The 15,768-nt window shown below is 26.6% G+C and overlaps 1 protein-coding gene across 1 annotated transcript in view; it reads right to left on the reverse strand.

Moving 5' to 3' along the window:
- Positions 1-15,768, reverse strand: part of LOC126905477 (uncharacterized) — a 38,576-nt gene that overhangs the window by 10,236 nt on the left and 12,572 nt on the right. The window contains exon 2 of the mRNA XM_050685201.1: positions 192-373. Coding sequence (XP_050541158.1) covers positions 192-373 — 182 coding nt within the window. The remainder of the gene's footprint in view (positions 1-191; positions 374-15,768) is intronic.

A 15,768-nucleotide genomic window follows, 5' to 3' on the forward strand; every position in this document is an offset into this window, starting at 1 on the left:
TGCTCGTGTATTCATTTTCTGTTCGTTACAGCTATCAGAATAGTTTCACTATATGATTGATTCAGAGAATTATGGGAATACACGATGTAGAAATATAATTATAGTTATAATTTGATCTATAAAATAATCAATCTTATTGTTCTAGCGCTAAAATTTCAGGATAAATAACACTATATTATCATTGTACATACCTGTGGTTTTGAGTTCCACTGAATGATTGATGGTGGTCGTGTGGTTAGCCAATTGACATGTGTATACGCCATGGTCGGAGGGTGATAAGCTACGGGTGTAAATGGTTTGATTGGCACTCTCGGGATTCAATATGAAACTGGATACATCTCCGGGCCACGGGTACGGTCGACCGTCTTTAAACCTATAAACAAAACACAATAATGCTACTAATGAACGCAAAATTTAAAAATAAGTTATATCAATTAGCTTTTCCCTTAATGAGATTGAACTCAACTGACATTTGTAAATAAATTTAATTGACTAAGGTGTTGTTCAACAAACACACGTCGCATACTTTAAAATTCAACACAAGTTTACTGTTGGTAATAGGCGTAGAAAATTTTTATTGATAATTAATATATCAAATAATTTATTACCTTTTGAAACAGATTTTTGATGTTCTCGATATCAAGAAAACCAAATTAACGATTAATTTTAAAACAATCCTAAAACGCAAACGGTTGATAGAATAAAAACCTATCATAATAACACGTTATTAATAGGAAATTTTATTTAAGAAAGTTTAGGTATTTTATCCCCAAGAGTTGAAAAAATATATATTTATATATATATTATAAAAATACATAATATTGTAGTTTTATGAACTAAATAATTTTTCTCTTTATGAAAATAAAGAATTTTAATATTTTAGAGAAAATGAGTGTCTTACACAAAATTGATCAAACTGTGTAAATGTGGACACATTTACAGAAAACAAATGTTTTCGTTAAAATTCTATGAATATCAAACAAACGCTTGTTGAGATTAATTTTTTTGGTATGAATTCAGTTTTTTACATGTAAATTAGCCGTCGTGTAAGATTGTATTGAAAGAAAAATTATGTACATAATGTAAGTAAAGCGTCACAAGATATTCAGGGGACTTGCGCAGAGCATTGTAAAAGAACAAAAATTGTATATATGAATGGATTGAAATTTTTTTTTTAATGATATTTTAAAAATTTTTCTGGTGAAAATTTTTAGACCTCAAGTCCCAAAAGGACAAAAACGGTGAACATTTTAAAATGCTCATAAGTGAATGACAGAAATTTTCTGATCCTTTAATAATTTTTCCGAAATCACGTTTAAAAAAATGCAAATTGTTGCACACTAAGTAATTTTCTTAGAAAAACGTTATTCTTTATTATTCTATTATACAATAAGATTCGTTTTAAGTATTCGCTATGATCCCTTTATTCATAATTATAGATGTGACTCAATTTCCTTTGAATGCATCAGAAGAGGAACGTTGATATGCTTTACTCAGAAGTACACTGTCAGTTAATATTATCATAAAGTATTTTTATTGTAGTACTCGAGATAAACGTATCATCGTCATACATACACAAATATAATGTAGTTTTTAATAAATTTCTATAAACTAGATGTCCTACTGCAAATTGTATAGGTACCATAAATTAATTATTGCAAATTATGGCAATACAAAAAAAAAAAATTATGTAGCTATAAAAATAAAAAAAGGATCTCTACAGCTACGACGGCGATCAATAAACAATAAAAATGAAGTTTACTCTTAAAATTATTCTTTTTTAGACAAACTAAAATAAATTTTATATTTAGAATTTAGCAGAACTAAACTGATTTACATCGATATTAAAGCGATGATTTGTTTTAAGTTTTAATGGATACAATAATAAGTATTTATAACTACGAGCTTAAAAAACAAAGTCATTATCATTTAATGAGTTTGTAAGAATAATTCATGGGCAAAAATCTTAGTAGTCTGTAGAGACAGTACAGTTAATACCGAATATAACTGACAACGCTCCAACTATTGATCACTATTGATATCTTTTTATCACATCTATCGTACCATGTTTTATGTATGTGGAAGATATTATTACAAAAATATAATACTTCTGGTACTGAATTTAAACTTAAACTTTCTAAATTGTTTTTTGCGTATGAATTAATAATGACATAAATAAATACACATAGTTGAAAGTGATGATTTGTATAAATACTAATTTTAAAATCACATTACTTATTGTAGAGTTTAAAACACACAAGAAAAACGTTACACATCTTGACAGTTCGATTAAAATTTATACAATTTGAAGAGCAGTTACTTTAATTAGATTCAACACATTTGTTTTCATTAAGTTTTCAGACCTTTTTATGATGCTCTCCATCAATTTCATGATAGAAATCACCGAGAATTCCAAGAAGAGAGCGTTTATTTTTAAGGTTATTGTTACGTAAAGGAAACNCATTAAGTTTTCAGACCTTTTTATGATGCTCTCCTCCATCAATTTCATGATAGAAATCACCGAGAATTCCAAGAAGAGAGCGTTTATTTTTAAGGTTATTGTTACGTAAAGGAAACATTATTAATACCCTTAAATAAGCACCTTTGGAGTTTATTTTTAAAGAATTAATTTAACTTTCGTTACTCAAAATGTGAACTCATATTATTAAAAGTCTTGATTACTATTATCAAAACGGGATTCACATAAAACTTTTGCCTGTATGGATTCTAAGGATTCATGTTAAATACGGTAATTTTGCTTAATAAGAAATACTGCTTTACATTAGTGTGAGGTAGTATTTACTAATGTGTAAATATTGATCAACTAATGTTCCATGAAGTGGTTATACAATGTATAACATGTACGCAGTAAATGTTGTACATTAACAAACATTTAATACGAGTGTACAATAAGAGTTAATCTTTGAAAAAATTATATGAATTCAAAGGCATGAGTACAAAACAAATATAATTCATGAATTTCCATCTATATTCAATACGAACTAATGCGAAAAAATTAGAGTATTGTATTTTACATCTAACATTTATTTTTTAACATTAATAAAAACGTAGTACAGTCAGAATTCAGCATTGTGGGCAATTTTGCTGTCGATTAAATTTAATTGTAAAATAACATATCTATTTTATTGTAATGATTCCATAAGTTAATTATTTATTAGAAAACAATTCTTAACCAAAATTGCATTCTTATATATTTACTGTTGAGATTATGAGATTTGAACTAGTTTATTGGAATTATAAAGATTTCATTGATTGTGTATAATTTTGGTAGAAAATATGTCTCAAAAAATAAAAATAATTGTGTTTAAGAAATTACTACTATAGTTTATATTATATATAGAGCTTATGGATTTAAATGAGAGAAAGTTAAACAATGGAAAAAAAGGAATGTAAGCCATTGGAATTTTGTAACTTTGAAGACCTTTTTTAATTATCATTAAAAATAAAGAATAGATTCTATTATTTGTGTATGTATGAGCAAAAACTTTAATACACACAATAGTAGTCCAATAAACTTTTCAGACGTTTTACGAAGTAACTTTTTATTTTTTAATTTATTCTTGAATACTTAACTATTTTAATTTAGAATACTTTATTTTTCAAATTAAGAAACTTTTCTTGAGTTTTTAAGAATTGAAAGAGCAAAACAATGAAGTTTCAACAGAAGGATTTAGGAAATCAAATTGGTGTTTTTATTCTTCAAAAAAGCTTAATAAATCTTTATGAACATTTTAAACAGATAATTATTTAAACGTAGCAGCTCTGGTTCGATGAAAAACACAATAATTTCAACTCCAACCGATAAGAAAACAATTTATCTCCATAGTTTATCCTATGGAGAACGTACACTTTATACAATATACAATTTAATACGATTTTATGAAATAATTCATTTTTGTTTGATACTTTCTGAAATATTTTTTTATCTCGTATCATTTCAGAATTTTTCGTTACATTTGAATTTGGTGCATGTAAAGGAAAAATTGTATGTACTTGTTTTATTGGATAAAAGTTTATATTAAGATCATTTATAAAAGGCGTAGAGTTAATTAAATATCTTAGGTAACCATATAACGGGATCGCACACATAATGCGATGCTGAATCAACTATATGGTTTTACTCCAAGTGCAGTAAAATAACTTTGTACGATCGAGTGGTATAAAACATAAATAAATCTACTTGGTATACACATGCACACAAATGTGTCGGCAGCGTCAGACTAATGTCTAAAGCGATCGACCGCGCGGGTTCCTACGAATCGATTCGCCCTGAAGAATTCGTAGAAATCGTATACCGTTTCTCATAAAAGACTGCACACACACACACATAAACCTATGTATAAAATATATGAGACTAAAACATTTAACAAACGCTCATAAAGTCATTAATTTATAGCATGTGTAGCGACTGGACAGGTAAAATACAGAAACAGTATCTTTGTATTTCATCGCGCGAGTCTTTCTGGAAAACGTAAAATCGATCGATTGAAAACTACTAGTATATAAAATAATTATTACTACGGGATTTTCTTTCGTTTAACTCGTTAGCAGTTAAAGATTCATCTGTTAAAGCAATGTAAAGATATATAAATCGTTGAAGGGAAAAAAGAGAGAAAAACGCTTATAAATAATGATTTAGGATTCTGAGAATCTCATCTGTGTATGGCATTAGACATCTTACAACCGCTACCGTTTCAAAGTTTACTGTCGGTTCTCCCACTAATTTGGGTTTTCAGGAGATGAATTATTCATGTATCCGTTGTGTTATTAAAGCTACTACCAGTAGCTATGTGTTAGATGTAATAACATATATAATATACCTGCTAACTGTCTAAACATAAGTGCCAATTATTATGTATAAATGGGATGTATACAATTAAAATTCTTTCTAGAAACTACCCTGATTCGACAATTTTCTGATAAAAATTAAAATATCAGATTTGGCCGATTTCACGATTTTTTCATTTTAAAAATAGAAAGAAAAATTTCATCTACACAATTAGAAATATGTGTAGTTTATAAAAATGACATCAGCACATAAAACTAATACAGCAATATAAAATTTTCTATTAAAAATACTTACATGTTTTTTTGAATGAATCATTTGAACAAAATCATTATAATTATTATTATATTAAAATAAATTAATAAAGCTAAACAATCATGTTTTTGTTTAATGCTATCAGAATTTAAGAAAATTATAATTTTTTAATGCTTATAAACGTTATTCTTATTAAGAAAAAAAATTCCAAGTCAATTTAAGAACAAAACATAACAGCATAATAACAACAACAAATATGTCTTTTCAAGCATTATTATTCAAAATGATTAAACATATATTATAATTATTTTAACATATACAGCCAAATTAAACACACTAGCGAATTAAAATTAAAGCTTGTCATATATATTAATTTTTGATTGTAATATTTATAGGTGTTAAAATTTACATGAAAAGCGTAAAATGCATAGCACAATGATAAAATAAAACAAATCGTCAAAATAAAATTAAAATAGTTATTGGATTTTTTAAACTAAATCTAAATTTATGGTCATTATATATATTAACGATAACTTCTACAAATAGAAAAATCTTATTCAATAATAAAACAAATTACAAAATGATAAAAAAAAAGATGAACACTTTCATTTTTAAAAGCTCACTATATGTCCTTAGAAATGTGAATCTCGTTATCGAACATCGTTATATTTCAGTGAGATATAACCGTTTTGAATTTTATAATAATTTATTATTTTTTACATTACATCGTTGATAAGCGATACAAAAAAACCGTGGTTATAAATTAAATAAATTTAGTGTTAATAAAATTACTCTGGTTCATGAAAAAAAGTGATGAAAATTAATAATTAATTTTTAATGATAATTGTAAGTATTATTAAGTTTTCTACACAATTTACCGAAACTCCAGTATTCTTTAACTAGTATTATTACCCATATTTTCTTGTAAATCTTATATTATATTATGTGAGGTTTACGTTTCCTTAGAAAATAATTACACCAAAAAAAAAACTGAATACTTAATGGTTCAACTTACATTAAAAATATTTTTAGTAATCAAGTTTAAATAGCACAACAGTTATTTAAAAATTATACCATTACGTAATTGGACTATGATAACATTTATTTCAGTAGATTAAATAGACTGTTTTGTCTACTATTTTATTAACTCCATTAATACGAGATTTCCGAACCCAGTCATTATTAAGGTTTCAGATCACATTACCGATATAAGCAAATGTTTTATTAATCATGTATAACATAAATTCATTTTTACAACGTTTTTGACATTTTTTCCGTAGCAGACATCAGTTTGCGCTATTTAATAACTTACTAAAACCCTTAATTAATAATTGACAAACTAATGTGAACAAGATAAGCTTGCATGTGAATAATTTAATAATTTAATAATTTATTCAANAACAAACTAATGTGAACAAGATAAACTTGCATGTGAATAATTTAATAATTTATTCAATTTTTATTTTAATCTTCTTAATTGAGATGTTTGGAAAATATTGATTTTTCATTTTATGTAANGACAAACTAATGTGAACAAGATAAGCTTGCATGTGAATAATTTAATAATTTAATAATTTATTCAATTTTTATTTTAATCTTCTTAATTGAGATGTTTGGAAAATATTGATTTTTCATTTTATGTAATGACCTTATTTATAGCCAAACGGGCCTTCATTATCTATGCATTCTCAAGACATATTAATACGATAATGATAAAAATAATACTTTGACATACCCCCCAAAGTTCATAAACAATGCCAGCTAAAATGTTAAGATTTAAATTATAATAAAAAAATTTAGTTAAAAAATAATGACTATTAATTTTTTAAACAGGAACCACCACATTTAATATCAGAATGCTGCATCTAAAGTAATAACAATAACGACGACCGTAGTACGTATCTACATGAGATCTTTTATTTTTTTTTTAACACTTACGAGATTCTAAAAGAGCATTCAACCCACGGAACCATACAGTTATGGGAGAACACTATCTTCCTATCCTTAACATTTCTCTGCTATACCTATTCATACATGAGCCACACGAGTTAAACCTAATATTATTCCGCCAATGTGTACATTATGTTGTTCATCAATCAATGTCAGTCGCGAGTCGAATGAAGGCTTTTTTTCTGTGAAGCTTGTTGCTTAAATAACGCCAAGATAAAAAAAAAGAGCAGAGCAAGTCAGTTACTGGTATGTATGCATTATAAATATATAAGTGTATATATACAATTTTCATTCTCAATCAATGGCGTGTTTCGCAGTGTTCATTCAATAAGACATAACTACCGCACCCACGTCCCATACAAAAAGACTTTGGCAGCCGTAATAGGTGAATGATGGTCCATAAAACGATTGAACATAAGATGATAATGACAATTTTGAATAATTATGCATTGAAGATTCTTTTAGCGATAATAGTAGTAATTTTTTATATTTATAATAATAATCTAGGCAGGATCATTTTTCAATTTAAGAATCCAAATTAATTGTATGAATTTCATTAAATACATTTGTAAAATCTTGGCTAGTAGATGATAACTCAAAAACGTGACAGCAAACTTGAAATCAGTGTTTTTAATATTTTTTTATTTAAAAAGTTAACATAATTTGATTTATACTTTTAAATAAGAAATAATACAAGTTATTAAATTACAAAACTGAAGTAGATGTGATTTTTCCATAATAATAATCTTGTATTTCAATTTTTCAAAGTATTAATCAGTTTTAAAAGTAATTAATTTTTAAATTTTTGTATTAATTATTTTTTTAATTTCGATGTTAATACAAAAGTATTTTCTTCGAATAAGCCATACAACGGAGTGAAAAACGTCATTATCAACTTACTAAATTTAATTAAAATTATTTAAAAAATGAAAAATAAAATAACCATGTAGAAATAGTGCAAATTGTTCAATTGTATTGTTTTAAGTTGTACATTTTACACAACATTTAGTAAATCAATGATATAAAAAGTATTATAGTTATTATTATTAATATAATAATAAATCATTTATGGAAAAAAATTGAATTCAATACGTGAAAATTAAATCAAAGAAGTGGAAATTCTAGTCATTTTTCATTTTTCAATTTTATGATATGTGATTGATATGTTTGAAAAAAAGTCATTTCGCCGAATGCGAATACTGCAAAGTAGCTTATAAAGCAATTACTCTTTCTTATTTTAAAGTTTTTATAATAGGCTTAATTTTGAACATTTAGTCAGAATTAAATTTACAATTTAAAAAACTCCAGTACTGACTTTCAAAAAATGAGCTTATTTTTTGAGATAGATAAATTTTCTATTATTGTATACTAATTTATACTAATTTACATAAAATGTTTATTATAAAACTATATTATAAATTTAGGAATATTTTTTTACATGTTTTGGCTTAAAATAAATAAAAACTAAGAATCATTTTTTGTAATCTACAAAGATCGTTCGCCCTTAAAAAAGCTGAAATACACCGTCGCATGTCATAGTTGATGCACGTCTAGAATTACACTGAAAACAATATGAAATACATTTCAGAATAACAATGAAATAAAATTCTTAAACCGATGTGAGAGATATCAAGTTTTCAAAGTTTTAAAACCAATCATTAAAACAATGCCTGTAGTTGAACTTTAATATTGTTAAAAGATCAATTTTTAATATGATATAATGTCAAAATAAAACTATTAATGATTCCAAAAATGAAAACATTTTGGAAAAGTGTTCAAACTAATAATTTATAATCCCGATTTTGGGAAAATGTTAATTAGTCTTTAATTACCTATTTCCTGGACATGACATTTTCTCTTTCGATAAAGTTTATAGACGAGTTAATTACAGTCAGTATCATATACATCTGAATTTCCATATTAAATAATCATGTCAAAAACGTACATTTTATACATAAATATTTAGTATTAAAATTGTGAATAAACATGTGGAAAGCGATGGCTAAACTACTCGAGACGCAAATACGTGATGGTTGTTTCGTAAGAAAATAGAAATCTTAGTTCCTGTGAAGGATCAAAATAAAATCAAACAATGTCAGGATTACCCGAACTCGGCGAATACGAGCCAAAAGAAAAATAATAGGGTTGCAGATGAATAAAGATATTTTTCATTTCTGAGTAACTTCGGAACACTGTGAATTAAAAGGCAACAACAATGGCTTAGGGTCTATTTTTTTCATGTAGACGAGACAAATAAATTGCCAGTATTGTGTTCTCAAGTCTTGATGCAAGCACAGGAAGTTACTGGCAACTCTGAGAAATAACAGCGGTGCCGACAACACTGTCACGTACAAACTGTGTTTCGCAATATCTTATTCTTGGTAAATCGAACTTGAATTAGTGTAGCTCTTATACTTATATTTGACAAAGTTATAGAAAACTAATTGCACGAGATACCGACAAAAACCACAGTAAGGTTAACTTTAAAGAACGGGTAATGTAGACGACATGACGTCACCTGCAGTTGTATGACTGTCGTAATTATATTGTGGTGTAATTAAAAACCATGTAATTTGTAAGAAATATTTAACTACATGATACATACACATATTGGACAATCATGAGCAAAAAAAAAAAAAGTCTTCGGTCATATACGTTCCATTAAAGCCGTCAAAGTAGCGCGTTTTTTATAGAATGTCAACGCAGAAATTACAATTTTCTAAAAAAATATCACGTAATAAGCATTGTTATCGAACTGGATTTTCTTGATTGTAGACTTTATAGATGAGTCTCGTTGTATGTTTACCAAGATGATGTTACCGCTGACAATTTCCTCGGAGTTTATTAACTTCTAACGTTTGTACTTGGCTGAGAAAACTATTACCAGTTACTACTTACAGCGATAAAGCGACATTGCTTATTTTGGAATCAAACACTTATATCAGCTAAGCCGCCACATATACATCATTATTTATCATTTTATTACTGAATATTATTACTACAGTCTGTCGTTTAAAGATAACAAGCTATTTGGGTAAACGTTCTGTTATAATAAAGTTGTTAATAATAACACCTTTACTTTTATGGAACGTAATCGTTCCTATTACTTTCATTCTCTATTTCAAAAAAAAAATAATCGAAATTAATGTTCAATTAAAGTATTATTTTAATAATAGGATTTGTTAAATACTATNTGTATGTTTACCAAGATGATGTTACCGCTGACAATTTCCTCGGAGTTTATTAACTTCTAACGTTTGTACTTAGCTGAGAAAACTATTACCAGTTACTACTTACAGCGATAAAGCGACATTGCTTATTTTGGAATCAAACACTTATATCAGCTAAGCCGCCACATATACATCATTATTTATCATTTTATTACTGAATATTATTACTACAGTCTGTCGTTTAAAGATAACAAGCTATTTGGGTAAACGTTCTGTTATAATAAAGTTGTTAATAATAACACCTTTACTTTTATGGAACGTAATCGTTCCTATTACTTTCATTCTCTATTTCAAAAAAAAAATAATCGAAATTAATGTTCAATTAAAGTATTATTTTAATAATAGGATTTGTTAAATACTATTAGTTTGATACATTAATACAGTAAAATCATTTAAGAAATCGTTTCTTTACAAAATAAAAGTTAATATGGTTTTTTTTTGCTTAAAAAAGTTTTTCAATCATGGACCAACTTCTTATTGGTCAAAAACGCGACATTGTTGTAATCGGTAAGATAATGTTAGAAATCCAACCATCGTCATTAATCTTCATAACATCTAAGTATAAAACTATTTTTTCGTGATTTAAGTGTACATTTTCACTAGTGTTTTTGTATTAAAACAGATATAAACTTTAAAAACTATAAAATCATAAATTTATCTTATTTGTTGGAACAAGAATCATTAAATGGCTCTGAAAGAATTCCTTCATTTTAATAGACATCAATGGAAGTAGATAAATTTCCTTAAATGCGACTGATATAATAGTTGACATTTCAAGAGTTTATCTAATTTCAGCACCATAAACAGTTTCTAAAATGAGAAAATTTAAGAGAAGAAACTTAGATGAGCCACAAAAGTCATAAAATCTACACAGTAAGGAAACACAAAAAAAAATTATTGATAAACTTCGGTACCATTCGTCCAATTATGTATGCAAGTCTCACAGCAATATATACAATTATAATTGAAGTCATTAAATATGAATTTTAAAAATATCATAAAACACAACTAAATCAGTACGTATTGATTACGAATTAATTGATACGAAAATAAACAATTGTTTCAACCAGAAAGAATTTAATTGTAATTTATAACTTTTGTATTGTTATTTGATGTATATATTGAGATAGTATTGTATGAATTTAGTAATGAATATCATTTTATAGCTGATATTTCAAGTGTAAAATTATGTGGGGTGATGATAATACAGCATAAACTGAATATCAATTAACATGATTAATTATCTTTATTAAATCCCACTCTTAATGCAGATGAATAAAATCTCAGTGTCATGGCTGCTGCTTAATAATGATACATCCTCTACGTGAGACTTAAATAAATACAAGTCACCTGTGACAAGTCATCCGACGGAAACAAATACTCAATATATGCACTACATATATAGTACAAGATTACAACTCGTTTTTCAAATTTTTTTTCTATTCCGTTTCAATTTGCGTCATGGTGATAATAAACTATACAGATCATTGAAGCCTCATTGAATGAATAATTTATCCTCAGGCGTGGATCAACCAACTCATTACGGATATGGGGGCAGATACTATGTTTATGTAAAAAAACTCCGTGCGTATGAATAACGCAGAGTACTTATTACCATTAGAGGAGACCGCCCCTATAGCCTCCTTTAGTTTCGCATTCTAACTTTCTATTTGATAAAAATTTTACTGATTTGACATTAAGTTCTAAATAATAATCGATTAACTATCTTTAATGTTTTACTGCTAACAAATAACAAAGTTTGTCATTCACTAAACATATTGCAATCAAAAGTAACAACTACTGATGACAATAAAAAGTTTTTTTTGATTTCGAATATTTGTTTACCATAAAAAAGTTTTCTCACGTAAAATTTTATTTGAGGTTCTTTTTATTAAGGACTTAAGTTGCACGTGAAATATTTTGAAAGGCAATGTGAAAAGAATTTTTAGTACCGGTTTTTAAACTAAACAAGTCTGGAATTATGTACAAAAGGAAAAAAAAAAGAAAAAAAAAAAGGTAAATGACGCGCCAGGCCGACTAACCACACAAAAACCCATTAGATCTGTAGTGTGTCACAAAAAAACTGGTTTGCTAAAATAATATAATAGTGGTAACCCAGTCTAGAAAGTATGACTAATACAACATAATTCACCTTTACGACATAAAGTTTTGCCTGAAACTATAAATGAACCACAGAGTTAATGATTTTACGTTCCAAGAAAATCCTCTTGAATGATATTTAATTTACTTTTAAGATTCAAAATATTAGAAGACATGAAAATATTGCGGTTACCTTACAACACTATTATCTGGGAAAATCGAAATTTGCAAGTTAAATAATACTGACTGTTATATAAGTGATAGAGCTTAATTTTAAAGGATTAAGTTACTCTTATAAAACTTTGGTAATTTTAAAAGATTAAAATAATGAGTATAAAAACAATTAATAAATTAAAATAAAAGAAATAATTCTTATTATTTTTCTATTATTTAATTCTAAATTATTCTAAAATATAGGCGTGTTGATAGTAAAAAAACTTATAAAATAAGTTTTTTTTAAATATCAATTATTTTTTTATAAAATTATTTAATGAAACATTTTTAGTTACTGAATTTTTGAATAGTAATAGAAAATTTCTGTCCCTATGGGCTAAAATATGATAAATTATCGTCAACATAAAAAAAAAAACAATTATTAAAACTTAATTAAAATTATTAAATTTGTTAATTGATAACACTCTTTCACTAGTAAATTTAAAAAATATAGATGTTTAAAACAAAGCTCCATTTTATTACTGTAACGAATAATATTTATTCGTTATAGTAAAATACAAAATAATTATTATTTTGTATTCTAAATTTCAGTTGAGTTTTTTTACACGTTTTAAAAGTAAGTTTAGTGCGTTCGCATTGACAGAAAGTTGTCACATGCAACAATATAAAATAATAATGATGACGACAAACAATCGAATTACTTATACGTTCTTAATGGAATAGATTTTATAAAGAGTGTTAAAATAGCATTTTTCTCATCATAACTGTTTGCTATTCGTTATGATGTCTAAATCATCATAAATCAATAAAAAAACAGTTTTCTATTGTTAAGTATTATTCTGAAAAACAAACCAACGTTCATAAAGAACTGGTATAGTATCGTAATGTACAATTAAAGCAATTAAGTAATGTTAGGTGTACCGTAAATTTAAATAACATTATTTAACAACATATTAATGTTTACTTATATCCGGAGGTCATACCTCAATTTCTCATCAATGCACGATTTACTGATACTTCTGTAAAGGTAGATTCCCACGACTGGTGTACTTGCCAAGTACACCAATAATTGTACACTGGCCAAATCATCTAATTATTAACAAATGAAGTATTGGTATACTTGACAAGTACTATACCAATACTTGTACACTTATACAAGTAATAAACAATAGCCAAGTATACTATTCCTACGACTGGATCAAATGTCAAATAATTGTATTCGGGGTGGGATCTGAAAAATATTAAGTAACGTATCATTTGCTTTTTTAGCGCTGCAGTATGTGGACGTTTTAGTGAGCGATTTGAAATACACTTTTTAATATTGCTAGTTTTGATACCTTTTAATTTAATGTTTTTTAGATAAAATAGTTCTTTAATTTTTACCTATAATTTTTAGTGTTTGTTTATCTAATTAACCATAAGTTAATTAAAATGGCTAGTAATAATGATAAAATGTCTATTTATGCTTCATACATAATTATGTGTGGAGAGTACTTAAAGTACAAACAATTAATTTTGAAAAAATTCAAAAAAAAATATGGTGGATGATCACAGCAACCACTTAAAAATAGAGTTTTGATAGTGGAAACGTATTCAATTTATAACGTTAATACATTTATCTACTTTTTTTAGTAATTTGGCATTTCCAGTAAAGCCTTTTATTTATTTACTACCTATATTCATTTTTTGCTTGCATTCTTATTATGATTACTTAAAGGTGATACATACTGATATAAACGTAAAGAATTATCATTTTACTTAATTTCTATGAGCCGGGTTGCAAAAACAAAAAATTGGCCAATAATTCATTTGTATTTAATTATAGCCATCGAAGCTTGAAATAAAACTATTTTTACACTTATAGTTGTAATATAACTTTTAAAAAAAGAAAATGAAATTACTATAAAATATTTTTCAGTACTAAACTGCATAAATCTTGTTTTCGGTACACAACAACAATAGCAATTAAAGCAAATTAGAGAAGGCTAGTTCCCCAAAAAATTAAAGAAAAAAAACCACGACAAAGTAAAACTAATAGTGTTTCAGCTACGCACCGTAATATAACACCGTACATAATTTTTTACTTGCAAAAATGTAACAGAATTTTACAAATATAAACATTTTAGTAAAATATTAAACTTTCCAATAATATAATACTTAACATTCATAAATTAATAAGTTATATAATTAATACATTATACAATCAACCTTAATTTTAAATTATATTTACAATTATACTATAAAATAGTTTTACCTAACTATTAAATTCAATTAACTAATTAGGCCAATATGAACCATCACTATTTTGTAGAAATATAGAGGCGGGTGGGGAAGAAAAAATTATGTTACCGATAGCCAGCCACTCTAAAATCAAATATTGGCCAAGTACACAAGTGTACACTAGTGAAGTGTAAACTTGTCAAGTCATTAATTCCTTTGACTTGTGTCATATATACCGACAATCCGAGGGAAACTGACATGAGATCAATAATTGTACAAGTATAATGGTCCGACGGCATGAGAAGTATACACAAGTGACAAATATTTGGCAAGTACACCAGTCGTGGGAATCCGCCTTTACATAGTAATAATTACCATTTTTAGTGATTTTGGATACACTATTGTCATAAGTTATAAATACGAATATTTCTACTCATTTAAGTAATTTATTTTTATTTTAAAACAATGTTTTATTTAATACATTATTTAACAAAATTTCAATTTTTAGAATGGGTTTGCCTAAATTTCAATACAGAATGTTGTCGTTTTTCAGATGAAAGTGACACCGGTGTCACCCTACTTATTAACGAAAAGGGTTCTTAACAACACACGTTTGCTCAGACGCTTAACGTCTGGGAAAGTTTTTTATAATTTATATGAACTGGTGACACCATGTCAAATGTGTTTTAACCAAACATCTCTCAGAAACTTCACCTACATAAATTATTAATATTTTTAAATAATTAAATTAATTTGAAACCAGACTCCGATTCAATAGTTCAACAAATTGCATAAGTAATGGAGCGTAATATTATGACAAATAGCAGAAGAGTTGGTTGTATTTCAACTGAAACAAAACCCTACCCTATGTCGGCTTGAAAAGTAACAACTCTATCTACCAGAAAATTTATTAAGAATCAGCAATCTACCTATTAAATAACATTGCCAAGATTCAAGATCCTATAATTATAATTAAGAAATTAATTTAATGAAACAAAATTTTAACAAAATTTTAACAATATTAATATACAT

This window comes from Daktulosphaira vitifoliae, unplaced genomic scaffold, assembly GCF_025091365.1.
Source record: "Daktulosphaira vitifoliae isolate Bord-2020 unplaced genomic scaffold, ASM2509136v1 Scaffold_4, whole genome shotgun sequence".
Classification (NCBI taxonomy): Eukaryota; Metazoa; Arthropoda; class Insecta; order Hemiptera; family Phylloxeridae; genus Daktulosphaira; species Daktulosphaira vitifoliae.